This window comes from Cnephaeus nilssonii (genome assembly GCF_951640355.1).
Source record: "Cnephaeus nilssonii genome assembly, chromosome: 20".
Classification (NCBI taxonomy): Eukaryota; Metazoa; Chordata; class Mammalia; order Chiroptera; family Vespertilionidae; genus Cnephaeus; species Cnephaeus nilssonii.
The window spans coordinates 33,299,487-33,327,192 of NC_137091.1; the positions used below are offsets into that span (position 1 = coordinate 33,299,487).

Below are 27,706 nucleotides of genomic sequence, written 5' to 3' on the forward strand. Positions count from 1 at the left end.
AATATTTGGTCTTTAATGATTTTCAGGAACCTCGCCTACTGTGTGGAGATACCCTTGGGCTCTTTCCCCAGAAAACGAACGACACTGATACTTGACAGTGGCCTTGAACATTCTTAGAGGGAACTGCACTACTGCAAAGAACTCAGCTAAGGTAGAAGTGATACCACAGACGGAATCCCAACGATGGTATCCCAAAAGACAGGAAGCCACAACACCTGCTCTGTCAATAAAGTGAAGAGCATCTCTCAGGCCTGACCCACTCAAGACCGAAGGGACGGGCTTCCCAGCAAGCCAGATGCTGCACACCTTGTCCCACCATCTGATGGGACCAACCACCTCTCATCCAGAAAGGCAGAACCAGGGTCAGACACTCCTGCCTAGAGGGGCACCCTGGGCTGTGTTCCACACCCCCTTGCCCATCCATGCCGAATGCACCCAAGAACCAGGACACAAAGACACCCACATGCGGAGGCATTAGAAGAGTAACTAAGGGCACCGGTATCACCTCACAATTCAAAAAGGCACTTGTGAATATTCCATTTGATTCTCATAACTACCTAGTAAGGGGTAAAATATACAACATTATCCCCAGTATAGACCGGAAGATGGACAGAGGCTTAAAGAGACAAACAGAGTGCTGGACTCACACCAGCACCAGCACTAGAAGGACCACTCCTCAAACACTCGCCCAATCCCACTTGAAATCTTTTTTCCCTTTTTTTCCCCCCCATCACCATTAATTCCCCTTATACTCTCTTCCACCTCCAACTGCACCCCCTCTTCCCTGTCACTTGGAATATTTTCTGAAGCACAAGTAGGTATGGAGTCCTGGCCAGTGTGGCTCAGTTGGTTGAGTGTTGTCCCATGCACTGAAGGGTTCAATTCCCCATCAGGGCACATACCTAGGTTGTGGGTTTAATCCCTGGTTTGAACAGGAGGCAACCAATCGATATTTCTCTCATTCTCTCTCTCTCTCCCCCTCTCCTTCCTCTCTCTGTAGAATCAATAAAAAAACAACAACATATGCTCGGGTGAGGATTTAAAAAAAATTCAACTGAGACTGTTTGGTCAGCCACTTTCTTACACCCTGGCCAAAGGCCTTCAAGTGTTGGCCTTCCTGCCCACATGGAAAAAAAGAAAGCAAGATGGCCACGGTATAGTATGGGGGCGGGAAGGGGACAGGAGCACCTTCGAGAGGTGGATACCTCCCTCCAGGTGACAGGGTGCTTCTGGCCCCATCAAGGGCCATCAGGCAATTCTTCTGCAGGGTGGTAGAGCCAGGAAGGGAGTGACCTCTCAGACGGATGAGAGGGAAAGAACCAGAAGGGCAGGACCATCACAAAACCACTGCAGGCACCACAGGAAAACACATTCCTAGACTGACTGACTGCACTGAGCACAACACCCTCTGGGTCCATCCATGCTGTTGCAAATGGGTAAGATTTCATTCTCTTTTATGGCTGAGTAATATTCCACTGTATATAAGCACCACAGCTTTTTTATCCACTTGTCTACTGATGGGCACAATACCATATGATTTCACTTATATGTAAAATCTAAAGAACAAAATAAGTAAACAAAACTGAAACAGACTCATAGACACAGAGAACGGACTGGTGGTTTCCAGAGGGGGAGGAGGGCTTGGGAGACTGGGTGAAAGAGGTGAAGGGACTGAGAAGTACAGATTGGTAGTTACAAAACAGTCATGGGGATGTAAAGTACAGCATAGGAAATATAGTCAATAATACTGTAACTATGTATGGTATCAGTTGGGTACTAGAAATATTGAGGGGAACACTATGTAAAGTATATGATTGTCTAACCACTATGATATCTATCTAAAAGCAATACAAAATAAAATTGAAAGAAAAATAAAATATTTAACTATGATCACATAAAGTAAAAAAACCACACACCCACATTTCTAGAACCTCACAGAAGACGATTTCCAAACTAGGAAATCTTACTTCATTACTATGGGAGTGAGTGACAACTGCTTGTGCAGACACCTGTGCATGTGGAGTGCACACACGGCCCTTCTAGAATGTGAGTGATTTCCCCCTAAATTAGAAACACCTTTCCACAAGAGTCACAGCCAACCACATCTGAGAAGAGCTGGACAGCCTCTAATTTCACCTGCTTACATGTGGGAGGTCAACCCAAAACCCAGACAAGAGCAGAACTTAGTTCTTCAGCAAGCACCATGATGCTACTGGGCTATGTGCCAACAAGTGCGGCATAATCTAAAATTTTGGTTAAAAATACAATTATATGGCACTGAAAAAAGACATATACCCAAATGTTAATAAAAGTACCCCCACCTAGTGAGTTTACAAGAGGTTTTTGTTTCCTTCAAATATTGTTTATAAGCAAATAGTAGTTTTCTAATCAGAAAAAAAAATTTATTCTTTTGGGGAAAAAACATAAACATGGCTCAGTGGTTGAGCATCAACCCATTAACCAGGAGGTCACCGTTCGATTCCCAGTAGAGAGCATGCAAGAGGCAGCCGATCCATGATTCTCTCTCAGCAGTGATGTTTCTATATCTTTCTCCCTCTCTCCTCCTCTCTCTGAAATCAATAAAAACATAAAACAAAAACAACAACAAAAATAAACATGTTAATGATAAATGAATTCTGAGAAACAGCTTTTACCCAAGTGCACCTGCCTGGACAGGCTTGTGCTCTTTTCCAGATGTTTTAACTTATTATTTTGGGAGATTCTAACATCAGTAGAAAATTAGGATCAAATAAATCTTTAATCCTCATAACTCAACAGAAATCTCTTCAATTTATTAATTTTAACTTTGTGATTTCTGTGAGTACTGTCACATTTTGCTGGTTGGTATGCAGTGAAATAAGCTAGCAATGCAATCTTGGTTTAAGATCCTCACAATTCACATAGAAATATAATTTCCTCTCCTTAGCCAAAGCTCACCAACCAACCAAGAAAGTAATAATAAGGCCACTGAGTCCTAAAATTGCATACATTAACCTCATTTCTTGCCTATATGGTCAAGATATGCGAAGTCACTGTTTCTAGCTTCCCCTCTGCCCATGGGCTTTTGAGGATGCCGAGGATCAGTGAAGTAGGATATAAACAATGTAAGTCCGATGAAAACCCACAAACTTTCACAGCCAAATCTGGTACTCAGTGTGCAGTGTGTGGGTTGCTGTCCGGGCTCAGGGCCTGTAAACAGCTGAGGCCCCATTCTCAAGAGACCATTTAAGAATTCACCCCTCCACACCAACCTCAGAACCCTATCAAATGTGCAATGACACCCCCCAAAGAAAGACCAAGGTAGGAGGAGATCTTACCAGCGGTTTAACAGAGAGGCTTCCTTGCCGAATATATTCAATTGCAGCTTCAATTGAAGTCAGGCAGTATCCCAATTCATCTTTTGTCGAGTTGCTAAATCTGAAGTTTTTGATATAACTCAAATTTGCCATCCTAACAAAAGGAAAAAAAAGTTTTATTCTTGTACACAAGTAACACTTGCAGAAACAAAGCCATTGGCTTAGGAGACTGAACTTGGTTAGCTCCAGGGAACACTGACTGCTAACACCTCACTCTCTATTCAGAGTGTGTGTACTTAGGAAATAAATAAAACTACTTGTTATTTTCCTGAAATAGGCTATTTTTAATTTTTATTTATTTATTTTTAAATATTTTTTTAGCCGAAACCGGTTTGGCTCAGTGGATAGAGCATCGGCCTGCGGACTCAAGGGTCCCAGGTTCGATTCCGGTCATGGGCATGTACCTTGGTTGCGGGCACATTCCCAGTAGGGTGTGTGCAAGAGGCAGCTGATCGATGTTTCTCTCTCATCGATGTTTCTAACTCTCTATCCCTCTCTCTTCCTCTCTGTAAAAAATCAATAAAATATATTTTTTAAAATATTTTTTAAAATTGATATTTAGAGAGAGAGGGAGGGAACATGTGAAAGCGAACCATGGATCAGCTGCCTCCTACACGCTCCCTCCAGGGAATGGAGCCCGCAACCTGGGCACGAGTCCTGAGAATTAAACCGGCAACCTTTCAGTGCACGGGATGATGCCCAACCAACTGGGCTGAAATAGGCTATTTTTTAGAGAGCTCATTATTGTAAAGTGAGCTGTGGGTTCCTACGGGAAGAAGATGAGCTTTGGGACCACACAGCTTCCTGCTTAGCCACTGACTAGCTGCGTGTTCCAGAACGAGAAACGTAAGCTCTCTGGACCTCCGTTTCCCATCTATAAATGGAAGGAGAGCCACCCACTGCCAAGTGAAGGTGGAGCAGGCATAGCACCTGACTCATGAGAGGTGCTCAATTTCCTAGTTATACTAAAACTGCCATAGTATAGTACAGCCATTTGAAAAACTATTTAAACAAAAAATATTACCAATTAGGTATCTCTGTTTTCACAAGCAAATATAACAGGACTGATAGCAGATCATCAGCACACATTGTCTCCAAGTTAACTGCAAGGGGGAAACATGTTCAAAGTCATCATGAGACTGAAATGGACCAACAATCCTCTCAACTCCTCACCACAATTCAACCCCAAAACCACAACCCAGTAAGGTTACATATTAGAGAGAAATTCGAATACACAATTTCCTTTACAGTGTTCTGAACAGCCATCAGATCCAAGGGGAACGCGAACGCCTGGCACTCCCAGAACATGTACGAGAGAAGGGAACTCCGAGAAAACCACCCCTCGCCACCTTCCTGGGTGGGCAAAGCCCAGGGAGGTCAGTGACAGTGGACACAGAGCGAAGGCGTGCCCAGAGCCACTGCTGAAAGCCTCTTTCCTCCTGAGATCATTTCTGTTTTATGCACTGTGGAGTCCAATGCTGAAGTAGCCTATTTTTTTTTTTTAATCCTCACCCAAGGACATGCTTGTAGAGAGGAAAGTGTGCCACACACACCCCTGTTTATTTCATTTAATATACTTTTAAGATCATTCCCTATCTGCATACACAAATCTGTCTCATTATTTTTTTTCTTGGCTTATTTTGTTTAACTTTTTATACTGGAAAATTTTAAACATATACTCAACGAGTGCAAACAGTCTAAAGGACACTTGAACCCCTATGTATCCATCACCAGCTTGGCTCATTTCTGAGGCTGCTGTTCCTCTGCCACCATTTTCTTATCACAGTCATGACACATCTACACCCACCCCATTAGTAGGCACTCACTCATCAGCACAGAACCCAAGGCGCTCAAGCTAGAAGGCTGGGCTGCACACACCAGCCCATCTGTATGTCCTTTAAGACAGCACTGCTCCTTAACAGACTTCTGCTTTTGGGTGGATGCATCTACCCCCCTGCCCGGCCCCTTCCCCAGCACAAACCTCTCTGGCTAGGAGACTGTGTAATTAGCTGCACCACCTTTCGCAAACAAACCAACTTCTGCTGTGGGGAGGTACATTTGTTGAGCTGAGCCAGTTCTCTCTTTGCACGAGGTATGTTGAAGCTGTAAAATAATTTGGCAAGTGACAACTTAAGAGCACAGCATAAGGGCCCTTTTTCTCTAGTCTAATAATGTACCTCTAATTTACATTTCTTATAACAAACCATAGTAATGAAAAATAAAAACAGAAACTCAGAAGCCATCTCACTCAAGTCAGTGGCAAAACACAACAGCTTCAAATGTCTCATTCAGGCTGCCTAGTGACAGCAGCACCAGAAAATTAGAGGGGGGAAAAAATCAAAAGTCCTTAGCCTCAGAATGAAATAGCCCAAAGGGGAAAAATAAGTAGTTTAAACATCAACACTTTAGACTTTTTTTTATCCTACTGAAACTTAAATTAATCCAGAAGGAGGTGTCTCTTTGGCAGGGTTCCCTCGGATGGGCAGATGAGGAGAGCTGTCTCTATGCAGAACCTACCTGGGTGAGCTATGTGCCCACCTTGAGACCAACTGTGGGAAACCACAGCCCCTTAGGCTCCCACCCAGCTGGTATATGGGCAGACAGTTGCAGGAGGGTGACAGCTACAACACAGTCATCTGCCAACGTCAGCACTTTTATCTTTGATCACGAATAACTGCACTGTTCCTCAATATGAACCAAGTCAAACCAGCCTGTCGGCACTGCTGCCGAGGGCCCTGCTTCTGAGGATGCTGAGCTGCTGCAGTTCAAACCCTTACCTGAACTCAGGTTTCACACCAATATCTTTCTGCTGAAGATCTTGTAGGCTTCTTGTGATTTTGTTAAAGGCAGCATCCTAACAACAGATTTTAACGAAGCTTCAAATTTCCTAGAAAGCACAGAATAAGGCTTCCAACCTGGGCGATGCAGATTTAGAACCTACCTCACTTGCCTCCATGGTCCCCACATATTTAAAGATCAGATCATAAATATCGTGCTGGATGTACATCTGTGAAATCAACGAGCCCCAGTTCAGGGTGTGTGTGGGGGGCATCAAGGAGAGTCGCAGCACTGCCGCCTTCTCTCCCCTCACTGCCCTGGCCTCTTACCTCTACCGCCTGCTTCATCAGGTTCATCTGGGCCTCATGCCTGGCAAGCATCTTCTAGAAGACAAGAAAAGTACAGTAAAAGTGCATGGCTTTGCATGTGGGCAAACTGCAATTCTCTCTTTGAAAGTCCTGCTGCTTACCAGGTGAGAGTCCCTCAGAAGGTGCTGGAGGCATTTGGTGTAGAGCGCATTCACTGCGTCCTAAGTGACAGAGAGGAGAGACAGGTCACTCTCATAATCCAAGGCCATAACACAAAACCCAGGACATGCAACATGTCCTGGAGTGAAAAAAATATTTTACAAAATGTGACAGACTTTAATTGCTTAAGCATGCTTAGCAACTCAGTGATTTTTTTCAACTTTTTTTTTTATGCATTAAAAGTAGAAATAAAATCCTTTTGGAGTTAACAAGATGCATATATATATATATATATATATATACACATATATATAAATATGTGTGTGTGTGTGTGTGTGTGTGTGTATATATATAATATATCTTTATTGATTTCAGAGAGGAAGGGAGAGGGAAAGATAGAAACATCAATGATGAGAGAGAATCATTGATTCGCTGCCTCCTGAACGTCCCCTAATGGGGATCAAGCCCCCAACCCAAGCATGTGCCCTTGACCGGAATTGAACCTGGGACCCTTCAGTCCGCAGGCCAATGCTCTATCCATTGAGCCAAACCAGCTAGGGATATATATATATATATATATATATATATATATATATATATATACACACACACACACACACACACACACACACACACACATATATATATATTTTAGAGGTCCAGTGCACGAAATTCGTGCATGGTGTGTGTGTTTGTGTGTGTGTGTCCCTCAGCCCAGCCTGCACCCTCTCCAATCTGGGACAACCCTCTCACAATCCAGGACTGCTGGCTCCCAACTGCTCGCCTGCCTGTCTGCCTGATTGCCCCTAACCACTTTTGCCTGCCAGCCTGATCACCCCCTAACCACTCCCCTGCCAGCCTGATCGATGCCTAACTGTTCCTCTGCTGGCCCAGTTGCCCCTAACTGTCCTCCCCTGCCAGCCTGGTCACCCCTAACTGCCTTCCCCTGCTGGCCTGATCGCCCCTAACTGTCCTCCCCTGCCAGCCTGATCTCACCCCCAACAGCCCTCCCCTGCAGGCCTGATCTCGCCCCCAACTGCCCTCCCTTTCAGACCTGGTCCCTCCCAACTGCCCTCCCCTGCTGGCCTGATCACCCACAACTGCCCTCCCCTGCCAGCCATCTTGTATCCACATGGGGGCAGCCATCTTTGATCACATGGGGGCAGTCATCTTGTGTGTTGGAGTGATGGTCAATTTGCATATTACCTCTTTATTATATAGGAGGATATTTTTTTTTAATCCTACCAGAGGATATTTTTTCACTGATTTTTTTTGGGGGGAGTAGAGTGGAAGGGGGAGAGAAAGAGAAACATTGGTGTGAAAGAGACACATTGATTGGTTGCCTCCCACATGCACCCTGACTGGGGCTGCGTGTAGGATGATGTTCTAACCACTGTGCCCACCATCCAGGGTGATAATATTAATTTTTATACTTCTCTGTGATTTTCAAGTTTTCTACAGTGGCTTGTACTACTCTTATAGTTAGAAAGAAATATTTCAAACAAACTTCCAACAGTGGAGGCAGCAAAGCTTCAGAGTAAACTGAGGGATTCCGGGCTCTCAACTGGCCTGAGACCAGGCATGCCTGGCAAAGCAAGACACAGATACTGACTATGTGATGACGGAGGCTCTTTCTTTCACATTCCCTGAATGTTCGCTGGAAAGAGGCAATGTTCTTGTCAAATCTCTCTGAGTGTCTTCCCAAAAACTCTCTCACATCTTCGATGGTTTTCAAGGAAAAGGTATCGGAGGGTGTTGAAGGCTCTTCTGAAAAAGAGACAGAGTCAGGTTGATTGAAGCTTTCACTGTTTCCTAACAGGGGAAGTGCCACATCCTTTGCCCTGCTTCCCCAGGGTTTGGGGCCCCTCTCCCAGGGGGGAAGAGAAGGATGAACCTATTTCAAGATATTGCCCAAGGGCAGCCCAGTTACAGGACAACCCAGGGTTCAGAGAGCCTGATCCTCTTGAGACCGTTTTCTGGGACAAAACCTGGACTATCTGGGACCTTGGGCTTGATCTGTGTGGCTCTGGTGAAGAAGCCCTGATTCCTGATAATAAGAGCCTCAGACTGCATTTGGCACATTGCTGCCTCAATTTCCTGGAGCAGCTGAAGAATTATTATTCATTAAAAATAAAGAGATCTCAAAAAAAAATAAAAAAAATTAATTAATTAACTAATTAATATTTTTAAAAAAGAGATCTCAAAGAGGCACCACAGTTGGCTGGGTGGGTAATAATGCTGTAAGAGCTAGCTCTAAAGCCGAGGCCCGAGGCAAAGCCAGGGTTTTGCACAACTCTAGGGGACGACATCCACACTGAGGCCTATGTGAATACTGCCTCCTGGAACTGTCATGTCCAAACTGTGAACCTTACGCAGCAGCCCAGGCCACACCTGAGCTCGAGAAAACCTTCTGATTAAGTTCTATGGGGAATTGTGTAAATAATTATTCAGCTTTCTTGTGGGCTCTTGAATATTTTATGGGATGTTTGCAACAGTTATGTGCGGAAGAAATTCAATAAATACATTGCTCCAAATCATGAGAAAGGGATTTTCTTGCAGAATACCTGAACTCTCTCTCTTCTCCAAAGGATGGGCTATACACAGCAGGCTGAAACTTTCTTCTTTTTCGTTGTAGAAAGTTTCTTCAAAGAGAATGGGCACTGAGAGAAGACAGGCGAAACCAGCTCCTAATTTAATCCTGTTTCCTTGTATAAAGACATCCTAGAACAAGAGAACCATCACTGCACCACTAGCCAGCGGTGACCATTGAGCCCTCCACCTGGACCCAATACAGTATTTTACCCAACCTGACGCTCTTTGCTCCAATGTGGGTTTGTAGGGACAGCACTACTCTTATTGATTTTTTTCACACACACACACACACACACACACACACACACACACACACACACACACTGATTTGTTGTTCCACTTATTTATGCATTCATTGGTTGATTCTTGTATGTGCCCTGACTAGGGATCAAACCCACAAACTTGGCATATACAGATGATGCTCTAACTAATTGAGCTATGGCCATGAGAGGACTACTCTTTAATTTGCTTTTTGACACTAAAATGTTTTTCTTTCTTCTTTGTTCACTCTGTAGTTGTGGCTACAGTAGTATCCTGATCCTTTTTATATTCTTTAAAATATATTTTTATTTCAGAGAGGAAGAGAGGAGAGAAGGATAGAAACATCAATGATGAGAGGGAATCATTGATCAGCTGCCTCATGCACACCCTACACTCGGGATTGAGCCCGAAACCCTGGCATGAGCCCTGACCAGGAATCGAACCCATGACCTCCTTGGGTCCACGCTCAGCCAGAGCCACATTGGATGGGCCCTGATCCTTTTAAAATGTTGCAACAGAAGAAGCACTAAGCTGTTCCTCAGAGCAGCAGAGACTACACCCTTCAGGAATGGAAGAGTAGGAAGGCTCTCCTATCTGAACAGAAGACCAAAGTGTCCGGTGTTCAACTGGGATGGGGCTGGACAATGATGCTGTGTCCCCTTTGAGGCTCACCACTCTGGCCATGGCCAGGGAGCCCAGGGCAGACCCGCTGTGATAAGCCTGACTGCTCTGCTCTTTGTAGATCTGGGTACCCCAAAGAGAACAAAAAACTAACAAGGGACTGGCAGCTGTGGTGAGCAGATCTCTGGCAGGAAAACAGTGGCATGCCTCGTGAGCCACTGGGCTGCTGACCCCAGAGCTGGTGTCCAGGTCACCCCATGCCCCATCACTCCTCTTCCCCACACAGTGCCTACAGCTGCTGGGTTGGAGGGTCCTGACTAGAAATGGAACCTCCCGCTGTCAGAACCTACCTGTTTACACTTAAAAAATAAGAAAATGCATACCCCAAAGTTAACCTTGACAATGAGATAGATGGATATCATGTGCCCCTGAAATGATACATTGAGAAAGATAAAATACCCTTTGGAAGCATTCCTACCAGAAACGATAACTGCTAATCTAATCATGAGGAAACATCCGAGGGCCCTCACGGAGGGAGAGTCCCCAAAGCAAAACAGAAATGTCAGTGTCATGAGAGACAGACTGAGGGCCTCTTACAAAAGAAGAAAACTGAAAATGCATTCTGTGACCCTGGGTCTGAAAAAAGAGTATTAGTGCAATTAGCATAGCTTGTATAAGAGCAGGATGTTGGAGGACAGTACTCTATCAATGTTAAATTTTCTGAGTGTGACCACTGTGCTCTGGTTATGTAGGAAATACAGATTGAATTGTTTTGAAGTAAAGGAACATGATTTATGAAACATTTTCTGAAAAAGGTTCAGAAAAAGTAATAGTAATGTATATTATATATAGTGATAAAATAAATGTGGCCAAAATGTTAATAGTTCACCAATCTAGGGGAAGGGTATATGAGAGTTCTTTCTACTTTACTGAAACTTTCTGTAGGATTGAGATTATTTCAAAACAAAATTGTGTGTTTTTAAAAAAAATATTTTTATTGATTTCAGAGTGAGGAAGGGAGAGGGAGAGAAGATAGAAACATCAATGATGAAAGAGAATCATTGACCGGCTGCCTCTTGCATGCCCCTGACCAGGAATAAGGACCTCTTGGTTCATAGGTCGATGCTCAATCACCGAGCTATACCAGCTGGGCTCAAAACAAAGTTGTTGTTTTTTTTTTTTAAATATTTTATTGATTTTTTACAGAGAGGAAGGGAGAGGGATAGAGAGCTAGAAACATCGATGAGAGAGAAACATCGATCAGCTGCCTCCTGCACACCTCCTACTGGGGATGTGCCCGCAACCAAGGCACATGCCCCTGACCGGAATCGAACCTGGGACCTTTCAGTCCACAGGCCGACGCTCTATCCACTGAGCCAAACCGGTTAGGGCTCAAAACAAAGTTTTAAAAAAATTAAACTTCATCCCTGATCTCCAATTTGTGGCCAAGAAACCAATGATCTCTCAATGTCACAGGGATAAAATAGCTTGCTTTGCCAGGACCTCAAGGAAGAGATATCACTGGCAGGAAACCCATAGGCTGAGGAAGAGATGCCCAGCCAAGGCCCTGCTCAGCACTACCACCTCCTCTTTCCTCAAAGGCAGTGGGCCCTCCAACCCCATCCCACAGGGCTGCTGTGTTAAAGCCATCATTTAACATAGATATGAAAGGGTGACAAGCAGGATTCTCTCCCCTCTAGCCCACCCAAATACTGAGTGAGTAACCCTGGTTGACCCACAAAGAAATGAATACCTTTCCATTTAAGGTCTGAAAGTGATCTTCCACTGGTTTCAAAATATAGGACTCAAACTGACAAGTAGACTGAACATTGCTTGTTAGGCTTCCTTTGCAGGGTACTAAGACCTGGAAAAAAATAATTAGGGTGAATACTAGAGAGATGTGTCATTTACAACTTCAGCAGAACAGGATGCATCACAAAATATTCCAGCTGGAACTGTTGTGGGGACCTACTGCAGAGATAATGCCCGGGTCACTTGCCAACATGGCAGCAGGTGATGCCAGCGGACTCAATCTGTTGTCATTGTGATGGAGCCCAGTCAGAGGGAGGTAGCTCCCACCCTGTAGGGTCCCTCCCCACAGCTGGACTGGGTGTCCCACTCAGTCATCAACTGGCTCATGAATGATTCCAGATGGAGAGAGGATAGTTTGGAAAGCACAGAAAAGTGACACTAAAAAGTTACATGTATTCCCACACCTAAATGATAAACACTGCACATGAGGACAGTTTCCTTCCCATCTTCCTTCCATGTTTGTTTTTAAGCCGAGTTATGATCACAGTTTGTAACACAAGTACAGAAACTCAGTTTCCTATCGCACGCTGTCACCTCCACCAGAGGTGCCTCAGCGTGCCAGACCCTTGCTTTGGGGAAGCTGCAATCTGAAACCTGAATTTTTAGTCCAACAGTGGCTACCTCACTGACCAGACACCAGCTCCTCAGCTCCAAGCAGCACAGGAAGGAGCTTGACTCAACACTGCCTACTGCCCTGGCACATGGATCTGTGCTTAGCTCAGGGACTCGTGTTTCAGAGGACTCTCAGACGCAAGTGTACCCGGAAGGAAGATGACCCAAAGCAGCTAAGCCATTCAGAGCCCCATCTCCTAAAGCAGCCCAGCCAAAAGCAAGCGGCTTCTGCGCTATCCCCATGTACAGAAGAGGAAAGTGAGACTCAAAGAGTTAAGTAACTTGCCCAGGGTCACACTGCCAGTGGCAGAGCCACGATTCCGACTCCTGCCGCCCTCCGAACCACTGCCCATCTCACTGCCTCGTGGAAGCACTGCCCAGCACCTCCTGCACTGTCCTCTGCAAAGACACCATGGAACTGGGAGCCTCTGGGAGCAGTGGTCCTCAGGAGCTTCCTCAGGGAGCCAGAAAGAGCAGTGCGGCCTCTCCCCCCACGGAGACACCCAATCCCTCACAGCAGGAAAGGGAGGCACTGACGGATGGAAGAACTCAAGCCTGTCCACGAAGTGGCCTTGCCCTGCCTCAAAAAATCAAGACTGAACCAGATCAAGATCTAGATCAGTGATGGCGAACCTATGACACGCGTGTCAGCACTGACACGCGTAGCCATTTCTGATGACACGCGGCTGCTGAGGCGGCCGCATGCCGAGGATGAAACATTTGCTGCTCCTGAGGATGAAACATTTGCAAAATAATGTTTTTTCCTCAAAGTGACACACTACCAGAGTTATGCTCAGTTTTTTGGTGAAGTTTGACACACCAAGCTCAAAAGGTTGCCCATCACTGATCTAGATTTAACTACCAATTTCAGGAAATACAGAGAACAGAGGGCCATGTTAAACACCACTACATGACTGAAACTGGCAAAAGCCAGAATGCAGGAAGCTCTACAGAATAAATGACCAAAGAAAGAAAGAAAATTCGAAGAAAAAATTAAAAAGAAACTCAAGATTGCACATTAAGTATGAGCAGTTTAGTGTACTTCAGTTTAGCTCAATAAAGTTAGGAGAAAAAGAGAGACTTATCAATTCAACATAATGTGTGGATCTCCTTTTTATCCTGATTTGAACAAACCAATTGTAAAACAAACAAAAAAAATATGAGCGATTTGGGAAATTTGAACAGGACTAGATATTAGACAATGTTGAAGAAATATTGAGGCCCTAGCAGATTTGGCTCAGTGGATAGAGCATTAGTCTGCAGACTGAAGGGTCCCAGGTTTGATTCCAGTCAAGGGCACATGCCCGGGTTGTAGGCTTGATCCCCAGTGTGGGGCTTGCAGGAGGCAGCCGATCAATGATTCTCTCTCATCATTGATGTTTCTATCTCTCTCTCCCTTCCTCTCTGAAATCATCAATAAAAACATATTTTAAAAAAAGAAATATTGAGAAATATTTTTAGCTGTGATAATGGCAATGTCATTTTTATATTCTTAAATGATAAGAGCCCTTATCATTTAAAAATATATTCCTAGATATTTACAGATGAAATCCTATGAGTACCTTTTATAATTTTCTGGGATTTGTTTCAAAATAATCCAGTGGCTGAGGATGCAGGGCAGGAGGCATAGAAATGGTATGTGACTGGCCACTGAACTGATCACTGCGATGGTGCATAATAATATTATTCTTTCCACTTTTATTGTTTGAAATGAAACATAATTTAAAATTTTAATAACAAGAAAAGGAAGGCCCTCAAGTATGAGCCTGGATTGAGAAAGCTCAAGGCTCCCAGAAGGCCTCATGGCAGAGTGAACACACAGAGAAGGAAGATCCTGGGGGCCTGGGAGTCTGCCACAGGCAAGGGCACTCCACAGACCAGACATAGGGGATGCTGGATGCCAAACTCAGAGAGGCCCTTCCTCGTATGGACCCACTCCAGCTCTGTGCATGAAGGAGTCACGTGGTTCTGTTCGAAGAAGGGCCTCCGAGGATCAGGAACTTCTGAGGTGCCTGGGGGAACTCCACCCCAAGGGTGAATATATTCTATTTCCCTGTTAGAAAGCCTCCTCCTCCTCCCTAACTTGCATAGAGTATGACTGGCTCCCACTGCACTATAACCTCATTACCCAGCACATGGCTCGAAGTACTGCCCAATCAATGTTTGTGGAGTGAATAGAGGGTCCTCCAACTTCAGGCCCTCCATCCACACCCCCAGTTTTCAGGCAGACAATGCTGCCCGGAGCATTTCATTGCAAGCAGAAGCTAGTGGGTGGCTCCATCCATCTCCATCAGAGTCCTGAGTCCTGCTGGGGTTGTGGGGAGGTGGGCCGGGGGAAGGAGCTATGAAGCTGCCCAAGGGAGGAGGGGGCGGTCAAGTACCTCAGGAATTCTCACAAGACAGAGCCTCAGACTACTTCTGGAATAGATATCATGGAATTGGCCATAAGTTGGAGACCTACTCATTTCAAAGCTTAACAATAGAATAAAGGCAAGAATCAGCATTAGTGACACCCACTCCAGGGTGCCCTCTTGACTCCTCCCCAGGTTGGGTTAGGCACTCCACAGGAACCATGACTTCTGACACTCATTCCTCCGTCCTACAAATAGCCTGTGGAATTCTTGACATATGCTGTGCTCCCCACTCATCCGTGTAACCCTGAAAACTCAGCACACTGCCTGGCACATAGTATATACTCAATAAATGTATGTTGGTTGGATCTATAAGAAATAAATCCTGAGAACTGGAATATGGCCATCAGTGCCCCTAGCTGGGCTGTCTAGGTATTGTACTTGAAAGTCAGTTCTCTGGAACTTATAAGACATGCTGCTAAGTACCCAGTCTAGCACTCAAAATCCTACCTACTCTATAATTAAAGGACCACTATGAAAGGAATATATTTAATCTCCTTTTATAATTTTTGTTTTTCCTATAGGCAAATGGACCCACCCCCAACCTACCCAGGAAACGTGAAGGATTCTCCCTCCGACACCCCAAGGACAAGAGCCCAGGGTGCAGCAGGCCTGTCAAGCCTGGTCTGAAGAAGTCACAGTGTATAATTAGCTAGGTGGTTGTAAGAAAAGGGGTGGCTCGTAGAAGCAGCGTGTGGGTGTCACAGGCCTCTGTGATTGGAAACAGGGAATATGGGGAAAAGAACTTGCGCTGTCCAGACAGAGAGCAAGATGATGGCAGGAGGTGAGTGCCTGGACAGGGAGGCATCCCCATCAAAGGAAGGCGTGGAAGGAAGACTCGAGGATGGGCGAGGGCAGTGGGGGAAGCAGCCAAGCTGCATTCTTAGCTGCCGTACACTTTGTGTGAGGATGAGGTGGCCTGCAAGCTCGGCTTACAGGGAGAGGGGTGAAGGGCAGTTAAACCTAGGGGATATGCATATTTAAAAGTGGCAATTTCACATTTTTAGAGCCTAATAAAGGACTCTTATTTCCCAGGCAGATTTGAGGGCGGCCAAATTTGGCCCTGTGACCAAGCCCCATGAAAATGAATTTAGCATTCACCTGCTGAGGCCACGTGGATCCTTTAGAGATGGCAGAAAGGATGAGTGCTCTTCTAGAGGCAACTGGAATATTCTACTTTTCATTCAACCACCAGTTGTGGAGGGAGTATTATTATGCATTAGACAGGGATGAGCCTGTTCCCATCACCCGGCCATCAGGGGGCAGAAGCTAGCCAACAATATCTGACCCTTGGAGCAGGCCAGTTCCTTCCCAGCACTGCTGATTCCTGCTGAGAAGCTGGCCTCACTGATTCTGGAACTAAACAAGGCTGAGGAGTTCAGTGCTGCCCAATGTGGGCCCTAAACAGCTCTTGTGGATCTCATGGCTTTCAGGAGGGGCTGGAGTAAGCGGCCTAGGTACCACTGGGAACTTGGGATGGTACCATTTAAGGAGAATCTCCCATTCCTCAGAGTACCTGAAAGGAAGGTGACCAAGATGCCAAAGTTCTTATTCAAAATTCCCCTCTTGCTAAAGTGAGCTTAAGCCGAAACCGGTTTGGCTCAGTGGCTAGAGCGTCGGCCTGCGGACTGAAGGGTCCCAGGTTCGATTCCGGTCAAGGGCATGTACCTTGGCTGCGGGCACATCCCCAGTAGGGGGTGTGCAAGAGGCAGCTGATCGACGTTTCTCTCTCATTGATGGTTCTAACTCTCTATCCCTCTCTGTAAAAAATCAATAAAATATATTAATAAATAAATAAACAAACAAATAAATAAAGTGAGCTTAAGTGTGATTCCACTACTTGCAGCTGGAAAAGTACCTACTGGATGACAAAGGAATTGTGCTAAGGGCTGGCAACAGTGGTGAGCGAGACAGGTCACACAGAACTTACTGAAAAATACAGCATTCCACAGTGTGGCATTTTTATTTATTTTTTAATCCTCACCCGAGGATATGTTTTTATTGATTTTAGAGAGGGAGAAAGAAAGAGAAACACATTGATGTGAGAAACATCAATTGGTTGCCTCTCGCATGCTCTTCCACCAAGAATCGAACCTGCAACCTTCTGGTGTACGGGATGATGCTCCAACTGAGTCACCTGGCCAGGACCACAGTGTGGCATTTTTAAAAAACACCTGAAACTTACATATGTTATCTAGACAGTACTTATTAAATATCATAGAACAAAGATGGGACGGAAATATTTCCCAAATTAGGTTAAGCCCTCCCAGTCAACATGATTGCTTTGCATCCTATACCTTTTCTCTATGACACTTACCACAGCTACAATTCATATATATATATATATATATATATATATATATATATATATATATATATATATATCCAGAGTATAACCATCTCTCCCACTAGAATTTAAGTTCCATAAAGGTAAAGATGATGATGTATATTCATATTTTTTGCTGAATTCCCAGCATCAAACATAGTGCCTTGCCTCGAGTAGCATTTAATAACTAGTGTGAAATGAATAGATAACAATGAATGTCTTTGATGAGCTTTCATGAGATTTTTATTTTCTTCTTTGGCAATAGCTGTATTCTCCAACCGTTTGTTTTTTAAAATCTTCATTGTTGAGAGTATTACAAATGTCCCACAAATGTCCCTCTCTTTCCTCCCATTGCTCCCTCCACCTGGGTCCCACCCCAGGACTTCACCACTCTATTGTCTGTGTTCATAGGTCATGCATATAAGCATATAAGATCTTTGGTTAATCTCTCCCTTCTCCCTTCCCTTCCCTCTGAGATGCGTTAGTCTGTTCTATGTTTCCATGCCTCTGGTTCTATTTTATTCATCAGTTTATTTTGTCCATTAGATTTCTTGTTTGTTTGACTTTTAAATTAAGTTGTTAATAGATATGTATTTATTACCATTTTATTATTTATATTTTGGATACTCCTCCTCCCCGCCCCCCTTTTTCTCCTTCCTCTTAAAGAATACCCCTCAACATTTCATGTAATACTGGTTTGGTGGTGATGAACTCCTTCAGCTTTTTCTTGTCTGTGAAGCTCTTTATCTGACCTTCAATTCTAAATGATAGCTTTGTTGGGTAGAGTAATCTTGCTATTCATCACTTTGAATATTTCTTGCCAGAATTATTCCCTTCTGGCCTGCAAAGTTTCTGTTGAGAAATCAGCTGACAGTCATATGGGCACTCCCTTGTAGGTAACTGACTGCTTTTCTCCTGATGCTTTAAAGATTCTCTTTTTGTCTTTAACTCTTGGCATTTTGATTATGATGTGTCTTGGGGTGGGCTTCTCTGGATTCCTCTTGTTTGGGATTCTCTGGGCTTCCTGGACTTGTAAGTCTATTTCTTTCACTAGGTAGGGGAAGTTTTCTGTCATTATTTCTTTAAATAGGTTTTCAATATCTCACGCTCTCTCTTCTCCTTCAGGCACCCCTGTAATGTGAATGTTGGTATGCTTGCAGTTGTCCCAGAGGCTCCTTACACTATCTTCATATTTTTGGATTCCTTTTTCTTTTTGTTCTTCTGATTGGGTGTTTTTTGCTTCCTCACATTCTAAATTGTTGATTTGATTCTCGGAATCCTCTATTCTCCTGTTGAATCCTTGTAAATTATTCTTTATTGCAGTTAGTATATGCTTAATTTCTGACTGGTCCTTTTTTATGTCTTTGACATTCTAAGATCCTTGAAAGTCTTACTAAGTCCACTGAAGCTCCCATTAATTCACTTCAAACTCTCATTAAAATCCTTGAGTAACTTTATAATCATTGTTTTGAATTCTGTATCCAATAGTTTGCTTGCTTCCATTTCTTTTACTTGTGACATGTTTCTTTGTCTCCGAATGTTAGCTGCTTCCCTGTATTTGTTTTTCTATATTAGATAGAGCTGCTATGTCTCCTGGAATTACCCTTGTGTAGTAGGTGTCCTGTAGGGCCCAGTGGCTCAGTTTCCCCAGTCAGCTGAGCTGTGCACTCTAGGTAGGCCCATGTGTGCACAGTCTTGTAGTTGAGCCTTGACTGCTATTTCCAACTGTTTTTAAAAAATATTTTTAAAATACGTTTTTATTTATTTCAGAAAAGAAGGGAGAGGGAGAGAGAAACAGAAACATCAATGATGAGAGAGAATCATCGATAGGCTGCATCCTGCATGCCACTGGGGATAGAGCTCACAACGCGAGCATGGGCCTTGACCAGGAATCGAACCATGACCTCCTGATTCATGGGTCAACACTTAATCACTGAGCCACACTGGCTGGATTCTCCAACTGTTTTTTTTTTAATAAATATGTTTTTATTGATTTCACAGAGAGAAAGGGAGAAAGAGAGAGAGAGACAGAAACATCAAGGATAAGAGAGAATCATTAATTGGCTGCTTCCTGCACCCCCTCCCCCGCCACTAGGGATTGAGCTAAAAAATCCAGGCATGTGCCCTAATTGGGAATCGAACAAGTGATTTCCTGGTTCATGGGTGGATGCTCAACCACTGAGCCATACTGGCTGGGTTCTCTGTTTTTATAATGAACTTTATGACTTCTAAAATCCAGAATAAGCCCTAGCTGGTTTAGTTCAGTGGATAGAGTGTTGGCCTGTGGACTGAAGGGTCCTAGGTTCGATTCCAGTCAAGAGCACATCCCCAGGTTGTGGGTTCGATCCCCAGTAGAAGACGTGCAGGAGGTAGTCAATTAATGATTCTCTTTCATCATTGATGTTTCTATCTCTCTCTCACTCTCCCTTCCTCTCTAAAATCAATAAAATATATTAAAAAATAAATAAATAAAATAAAAATAAGCCCTAGCCAGTTTGGCTCAGTGGAAAGAGCATTGGCCTGAGGACTGAAGGGTCCCAGGTTCAATTCCGGTCAAGGGTACATGCCTGGGTTGCAGGCTCAATTCTCAGTGTGGGGCATGCTGAAGGCAGCTGCTCTCATCGTTGATGTTTCTATCTTTCTCGCCTTCTCCCTTCCTCTCTGAAATTATATATATATAATTTATATATACATATATATAAAATAAAAATTAAAAAACAACTCTGGATAAAATGTATGAATCACAAAACCAATCATAAAAATCAGAAGGGACTTCAAGAAATCAGGCTTCTGATGGCACAGGGATGGACTGGGTGGTGTGAAAGTCAGTTCCAATTTTCCAGAGAGCAGCTGAGAACCTGACATCATTGGGTTAAAGCGACTCCTCCTTTGGTTCAAATCCACAGCCTCCTGACATACCTGAGTAAAATCACACCCCATGGCAAGAAAAGCGGGAACATAGTATGAGAAGAGAACAACACACAGAAAGAAGGCTCCTCAAGCACAGGACGGCACAGAGGCGCCCACACACTGTGTCCCGCTGTGTTGTGTAAGACAACCTCAGAAGTGGACAGACCTGCAGCGTGAGGCCTGCCTTCTCGCCAGGCAACAAGGCCCCACAGACAGGCTACGGTCTCTCTTACACACTTCCCTCATTCCTGTTATCTGGCTGCCCGTGAAGGCGTTTGAGGTTGTGGCCCCTATTATAAACATTCCTTCACTGTAGGAAATGCCTTTGAAAGTGACACGGGAATGTGTTCACAGGTTCTCTTATTCTATAGGAGCGCCCACCTCACACCAGGACTCATGAAGCCCTGAGAAGGAATGTCATTTCTGTCCTCGATAGCCCTCACGGTCAACATAGAAACAAAAGAAACAGAGGTGAACACCATGAGACCTGTGTCAACATGGGCTGAGAGTGCAGAGAAAAGATCACACCCTGGGTTGGTACTCGTTCCATACCACGTAGTCTGGGGCTTGTATACTGAGTAGGTTTGTAGCTGATTCCATCTAAACTTAACCGAAGTCTACTACATTTCTGGCCTCGCCAGCGCTGCTTGGTCCACAGCTAATGGAAAAGGACAACCCTCAGGGTTGATGCACTTACAATGCCATGAAGTTGGGCCACCTTGTTGCACAAGTCAGGGCGCCACTTTTGAAGGGCCAGGTAGAAAGGGTTTTTCAGGAGATCTTCATCATAAAGAGCCATATGGACTTCCGATGGGGCAAAGCGAGACTCCTGGGACAAGGGAGGAAAAGGCAGTAAATGACCACCGTCGGATTCATAAAACACATGCAAGTCTGGATCTGGCAATTTCTAAAAATGATCCTTGACACGTAGTACTCCACTCTACACACCTAACACTCCAGCAGGAAATGTCAAAGATAACCCATCAGTTCTAGGATGACGTGTTTTCACTGGTTAAATGTATAAATTATGTTCAGGAAATTAAACTCCAAGTCATTGCAAATGTGAAAATGGCTCTTTTTAGAACATCTTACATGACTAAAATTATGACACTTTAAAGATATGCGTGTATTTTTAATGAAATATTTTAAGCATACAGAAAAGTAAAAACATAAACTACGACCCAGAATTACCAATTCTTAACACTTTGCCACATTTGCCTCAGACTTTTTTTTAAGAGTCTATCAGAACAGACTTGAACCCCCGCTGTGCCCGTCCTGATCCCATTCTCTCCTCTCCTTCCAGAAGCAGCCATGATCCTGGAGTTGTATATCATTCCTGTTTACATTATTATTCCTTTAACACTTATACATTCATAAGTAAACTAGAATACTGTTTTATGTGGCTCAAAATTTACATAAATAGCATCACAGTGTAAGTATTCTGGAACATATCCTTTTCAATCAACATTACATTTGCAAGTTCTATCCATGCTGATCCATACAGCTCTCATTCATTCAGATTTCTGTATAGTATCTTTAAGTAAACATGACACAATTTATTTATCTAATATCCTATATTTAAGTTGTTTCTACATTTCCATTATTACAAACAATGTTGGAATGAACACTCTGTACCAGAGTACACATCTAGGAATGTCCCAAGGAGGCACTACAGGGCGGATCCACCTGCACCATCACCAGATGCTGGCAAGGCCTTGTGCTCAGGATTTATAGTTCTTTATATATCTGGATACTAAAAAATGCTGAAAATATCTTCTCTCAATCTGCAACTGTCTTTTCATTTTTTCAAATGGGTGTTTTCAGATATCAAAGTGTTTGATTTTTTTATTTAAAAAAATTTTTTTGTTAATCCTCACCCAAGGATATTTTTCCATTGATTTTTAGAGAGAGTGGAAGGGAGGGAGAGAGACAGAGAGAGAAACATCTATGTGAGAGAGACACATCGATTGGTTGTCTCCTGCGCATGCCCTGACCAGGGCTGGGGATCAAGGTACATGCCCTTGACTAGAATTGAACCTGGGACCTTTTAGTGTGTGGGCCAACACTCTATCTACTGAGCTAAAGGCATCGAAGTGTTTGATTTCTTTTCTTTTTTTAATTGGCAGCGGGAAGGGCACCAGGTGTCTGACTGGTGGGGTCAGACCAAACTTGGGTTCAACAACCTCAGTACTTGGGTTCTGGCTAGGAAAGAATTCAGAGCAAGACCCACACTGTAAGAGAACATTTATTGGGTAAATCACAGAGGTAGAAGTAGCTCACAGAATTGGTTTAGAAAACGAGTTATTGAGCTAAAGGAAGGGACCTTGGAGCTTGGGAGTGGGTAAAGTGCCGGGGGGAGGCGGAGGGGTGCGGAAGGGGGGTGGGAAAGTCACTGGCTTCTCCCTGGAGGGAGAGCACCACTGTGTTTGATTTTAATGTAGTTGAACTTGTCAATCTTTGCCTTAACAGTCAGAGCTTTTTGGATTTTAGGGAATCCTATAATCTGGCATGTCTCTTTGCAAAGCAACTGAACCATTCCCCCAATCAGAAAGTGGGTCTACTTCCTCACCCCTCGAGTCTGACTCAGCCCATGAATTGCTTTAACCAACTAACAGAATTGATACTCTGTGATTTCTGAGTGTTGACCTCAACAGGCCTTGCAGAGTCCACTCTCATTCTCTTGGTGCCCTGAGTCTACCATGCTATGAAGAAGCCCATGGGATGAAAGACCATCAAATAAGACAGAAGCCCAGGTGGTCCAGAGAGCACAGCCATCCCACCAGCTGAAGAACCACCTGCCACCCCACAGAACAGCAGGAAGTAATAAACTGTGGCTGTTTTAAGCTACTAAGTTTTGGGCTGATCTGTTATGCAGCAAAGGCTATCCCTGAAACCACATCCTTTCCAACACCAAGGCCATCAAAATAGTCCCTATTAGTTCTAAGAATCTTTAAAACATTTTCATTTTTAGGTGGTCTTTATATTTATACTAATGGCCCAGTGCACAAAATTCATGTACTCAAGGAGGGGGATCCCCCAGCCTGGCCTGTGTCCTGTCATAGTGCGGGAGCCCCGCAATCCATTGCCCCGAAGAGGTAGGCCCCGCCCACCCATCCGGGGCTCCTCGATGGATTGCCCCAAAGAGGTAGGCCGGAGCTAGGGGTCCCGCCTCCACGCCGTGTGGAGCCGTGGGACCCTTAGGCCTTGCCACATGGAGGTCTCCGCCGGGCCCCAGGCCTCCTGGTGATGGATTGTGACGGTGTGACGCAAGTCCCCGATGCTGCAAGTCCCCACCCACCCGTGCCTGCTGCGCACGCAGTCTGCGAATTGGTCATTACGTGAGGGCGTCCCGACCATTAGCATATTAGCTTTATTATATAGATGTTATAAATCAGACATCTAATTTAATTTTTTCCATAAAGCAAATTGTCAGTCTGTTTGGAATGCTATGACAGAATACCATAGACTAAGTGGCTTAAACAACAAAAATTTATTTCTTACAGCTTTGGAGGCTAGGAAGTCCAAGATCAAAGCGCCAACACATTTGGTTCTTGGTGAGGGCCCACTTCCTGGATTGTAGACCTTCTCACTGTATTCTCACATGATGGAGAGAGAGTACTCTTGTCTCTTTCTGTTTTTGTAAGGACATTAATTCCATAATGAGGGCCTTACTCTTATATCCTTACCTAACACTAATTAGATCCCAATGTCCCATCTCCAAATACCATATTAAGGATAGGGCTTCAACATATAAATGGGGGTATGTGTGTGGACAGATGACATAACAATAAGCCAATTGTGTGTTTTTTAATGTTTTTATTTTATTTATTTTTAGAGAGAGAGGAAAAGATAGAAACATCGATGTGAGAGTGTAACAGCGATCGGCTGCCTTCTGCACACTTCCTATGAGGGATCAAGCGAGCAATATGGGCTTTCAGTGCACAGGACAATGCCTAACCAACTGAGCCACATCGGCCAGGGCCCCATCATTGTTTTTAAATAGTCTATCCCTTTCACATGCCTGATAATGCTATTTTTGCCATACTCCAAGTTCCCATACATGTTTTGTCTGTTTCTAGGTTCTATTCTGTTTCAATGATCCAGACCAGTGCTGTCCAACAGATGCATGTAGGAAATATAATAACATACATATTATGTATGTAGGAAATATAATAACATACATATTATGCATAGTTACATGTGTAATTTAAAATTTTCTAGTAGCCACATAAAGAAAAAGGGGAAATTAATTTTAATAATATATTTTATTTATCCTAATATGTTCAAAATATTACATTTTTAACATGTGATCAATATTTTAAAGTTATTAAAAACATATTTTACATTATTTTTTACTCCTACTAAGTCTTCAAATCTGGTGTGTATTTTACGTTTATAGCACTTCTCAGTTCATACTAGCCACATGTGCTTAATAGCTATTATATTGGACAGAGCAGGGCCACATTATGTTATGACTACCGCTTCACAATCTGCCTTGATATCTCATAGAGAAAGGCCTCCCTCCTTGTTCTCCAAAATTGTCTGTTTATTCCTAATTCTTTGCAATGTCACACGAATTAGAATCAGTTTACCAATTCCATGAAAAATCCTGTTGGGATTTTTATTGAAACTACTGAATTTGAGGACAAAAGAGTCAACATCTTTATAATAATCTTATTATCCATGAACATGGTATGGTATGTCTTTCCATGTACATCTTCTTCTATGTCCTACAATTAACTTTTCTCTATAAAGACCATATATAGCCCAGACAGTGTGGCTCGATGGTTGAGCATTGACCTATGAACCAGGAGGTCAGAGTTAGATTCCTGGTCAGGGCACATGCCAGATTACACGCTTGATCCTCATTAGGGGGCACACAGGATTCTCTCTCATCATTGATGTTTCTCTTTCTCCCTTTCCCTTCCTCTCTGAAATCAATAAAAATATTATAAAAAATATCATATATAACTTTTATTAATGTTATTTACATACTAGAGGCCCAGTGCATGCAATTCATGCACTTGGGGTGGGGGTGGGGGATCCCTCAGCCTGGCCTGCACCCTCTCGCAGTCCGGGAGCCTCAGGGGATGTCTGACTACCTTAGTGCTTCCGCGGAGGTGGGAGAGGCTCCCGCCACCGCCGCTGTGCTCACCAGCTGTGAGCCCGGCTTCTGGCTGAGCGGTGCTCCCCCTGTGGGAGCGCACTGACCACCAGGGGGCAGCTCCTGCATTTAGCGTCTGTCAGTGCGCATCATAGCGACAGGTCGTTCTGCCGTTCGGTCAATTTGCATATTAGCCTTTTATTATATAGGATTCTGTATAGATTTGTTCCTTTTATGAATGGGATCTCCATTGTCCCTGGTTTGCGGTTTTTCCTGAGTTCTCAGAAAGGAATATGAAAAATGGGCACAGAAAAGGAGTGAGAGTTCTATCCATGTCACTATACCTCTCGAGTCTCCATTTCACTCTGTGCAATGGAGAATACAAATATCTTTCTTACAGGATTTCCATTTACATTCCTCCCTCATCACTTTTGCCATACTGTATACCAATGTACCACCACTTACTGCTAGCCCACATGGTCCCTTTGTGAGAATTAAAAAGGGATACCAGGGCACATGGCTTGATAAACAGCTAATAGGCTACATATCAGCCCGTTTCCCACAGTGCCCCTCTCCCAAGCAGAGCAACTTTGCAATAAATAACCTGCACATTGTACACTATAGCTCTATTGTTAATGTTTGACATTTTCCTTTAAAAATCTACTCCCTTTTAAAAACTTATTTAATTAAAATTTATTTTTAAAAGAATATTATACTTAAATGAAAAAAAATCAGTATCAAATCCCATAAAAAGAAGATATTCTTAAAATTAAAAGTTATAAGAACAATTCACACTATTTAAAACGTTGCTAGATACTATTGCCTGCCAAAGGTTCTGAGCTCGAGCCTGTGGCTTCTTCATTAAAAAGAAAAAATTAGCCCTAGCTGGTTTGGTTCAGTGGATAGAGCGTCGGCCTGTGGACTGAAGGGTCCCGGGTTCAATCCTGGTCAAGGGCATGTACCTCGGCTGCAGGCTTGATCTGGGCATGTGGGGGGGGGGGGGGCAACCAACCAATCGATGTGTCTCTCTTACATGTTTCTCTCTGTCTCTCCCCAAAACTCAATGGAAAAATATCCTTGGGTGAGGATTAACAAAAAAGAAAAAAAAAAAGAAAAAGAAAACTAGCAACTATTAAGGAGCATTAAGTAAATTTATCCTTGATATAATCAGGTGAATGAAATATGAGTGAAAACTAAATTACTTTCTTACTATGTAACAATATTCCAATATGCTTCCTTGGGAAGACACCAGAGCAGTATGCATAAGTATATTATGAATTCTCTCCCTTATAGTTAATGATAAAAACAGCCACCATTTGAGAACATCCTTGGTCCAGGCACTGTGGTAACGTCTATACATCCTCATCCCATTTTAATGCTCCTGACAACTATGGGTAACTAATAATAACTAATACAATAACCATAGGTATCATTAGCCCCATGGCACAGATGAAGAAACTGAGGCTCAGTTGGCTAACTTGAGATTACACACAGATGTCAAAATTTATTCTAACACCTTCCCCTTTAACCACTACACCCATTATGTAAAAGAAATATGCGTGGATTAGGGGTTATTTCATGAAGCACGGATGCAAGGATTCCACACTTCATTTCCCCCAAAGGAAAAGCCCCCCTGACAGACAGCTACACAAGCCCCACATGGAATCTCCTCAGTCTGGTCCGGCCAGAGCTGTCCTGGCTGCAGCTCCTGGGGACTGCCTGAAGGAGGCCCTGCAAATCCGCTTACGGAGGAGTCTGTCGTGAAAACAGTCACATATAATCCCTTCCTGGACCACAGAGATAGTTCTGCAACAATTTAGGTATTTGATTTGTCGAATTAAATTATTACAAGCCCAGATAATCTTTTCATGAGTCCTTACCAGAAGAAATGAATAATGTAATTTTGCGGGGACAGAGTCACAAGAAAACAAAATTCTTCCAGGTTACTGACACAGTTGGTTCTATATAGCAGAGTGCAAAAATAAAGATGCCTTGGACAAAAACCTCACGAAAAACAAGATATGATATGGTCAGACTAAAGCTGCGAAGGGATACTCCTGCTTTCAGCAAGATGCTGGCAGAACACCAACACCTCCGCCCCCAAGATGAAGGTGACAAGGGCTAGCTTTGACAGAGAAACTAATAACCTAGCTGGGAGGCAAAGAATGTGCACCAGAAGAGTAAAACAAACCCCGAACAGTGCTGGGAAAAGTCAGGACCAGATAGAGACAGGAACAGGAGGGAGGAGGTTGGGGGCAAGAAGGGGGGAAGGAGGACATCCTGGCAGGAAGCATGAAAAAGTTCTTGTGGGCACAGAAAACCCAAGTAAAGCCCCAGCCGGTTTGGCTCAGTGGACAGAGCTTTGGCCTGCAGACTGAAGGGTCCCAGGTTCAATTCTAGTCAAGGGCACCTACCCAGTTGTAGGCTCAATCCCTGGCCCTGGTCAGGGCATGTGC

At 43.8% G+C, this 27,706-nt stretch overlaps 1 protein-coding gene across 1 annotated transcript in view; it reads right to left on the bottom strand.

The window, feature by feature from the left end:
• ANKRD27 (ankyrin repeat domain 27) overlaps positions 1-27,706 on the bottom strand; it is a 67,923-nt gene that overhangs the window by 36,164 nt on the left and 4,053 nt on the right. The window contains 11 exon segments of the mRNA XM_079799422.1: positions 3,318-3,450; positions 4,381-4,459; positions 5,338-5,459; positions 6,134-6,210; positions 6,298-6,363; positions 6,464-6,517; positions 6,604-6,663; positions 8,214-8,368; positions 9,166-9,322; positions 11,829-11,939; positions 20,844-20,975. Of these exon segments, the coding sequence (XP_079655548.1) occupies positions 3,318-3,450; positions 4,381-4,459; positions 5,338-5,459; positions 6,134-6,210; positions 6,298-6,363; positions 6,464-6,517; positions 6,604-6,663; positions 8,214-8,368; positions 9,166-9,322; positions 11,829-11,939; positions 20,844-20,945 (1,116 nt within the window). The 5' untranslated portion in view covers positions 20,946-20,975.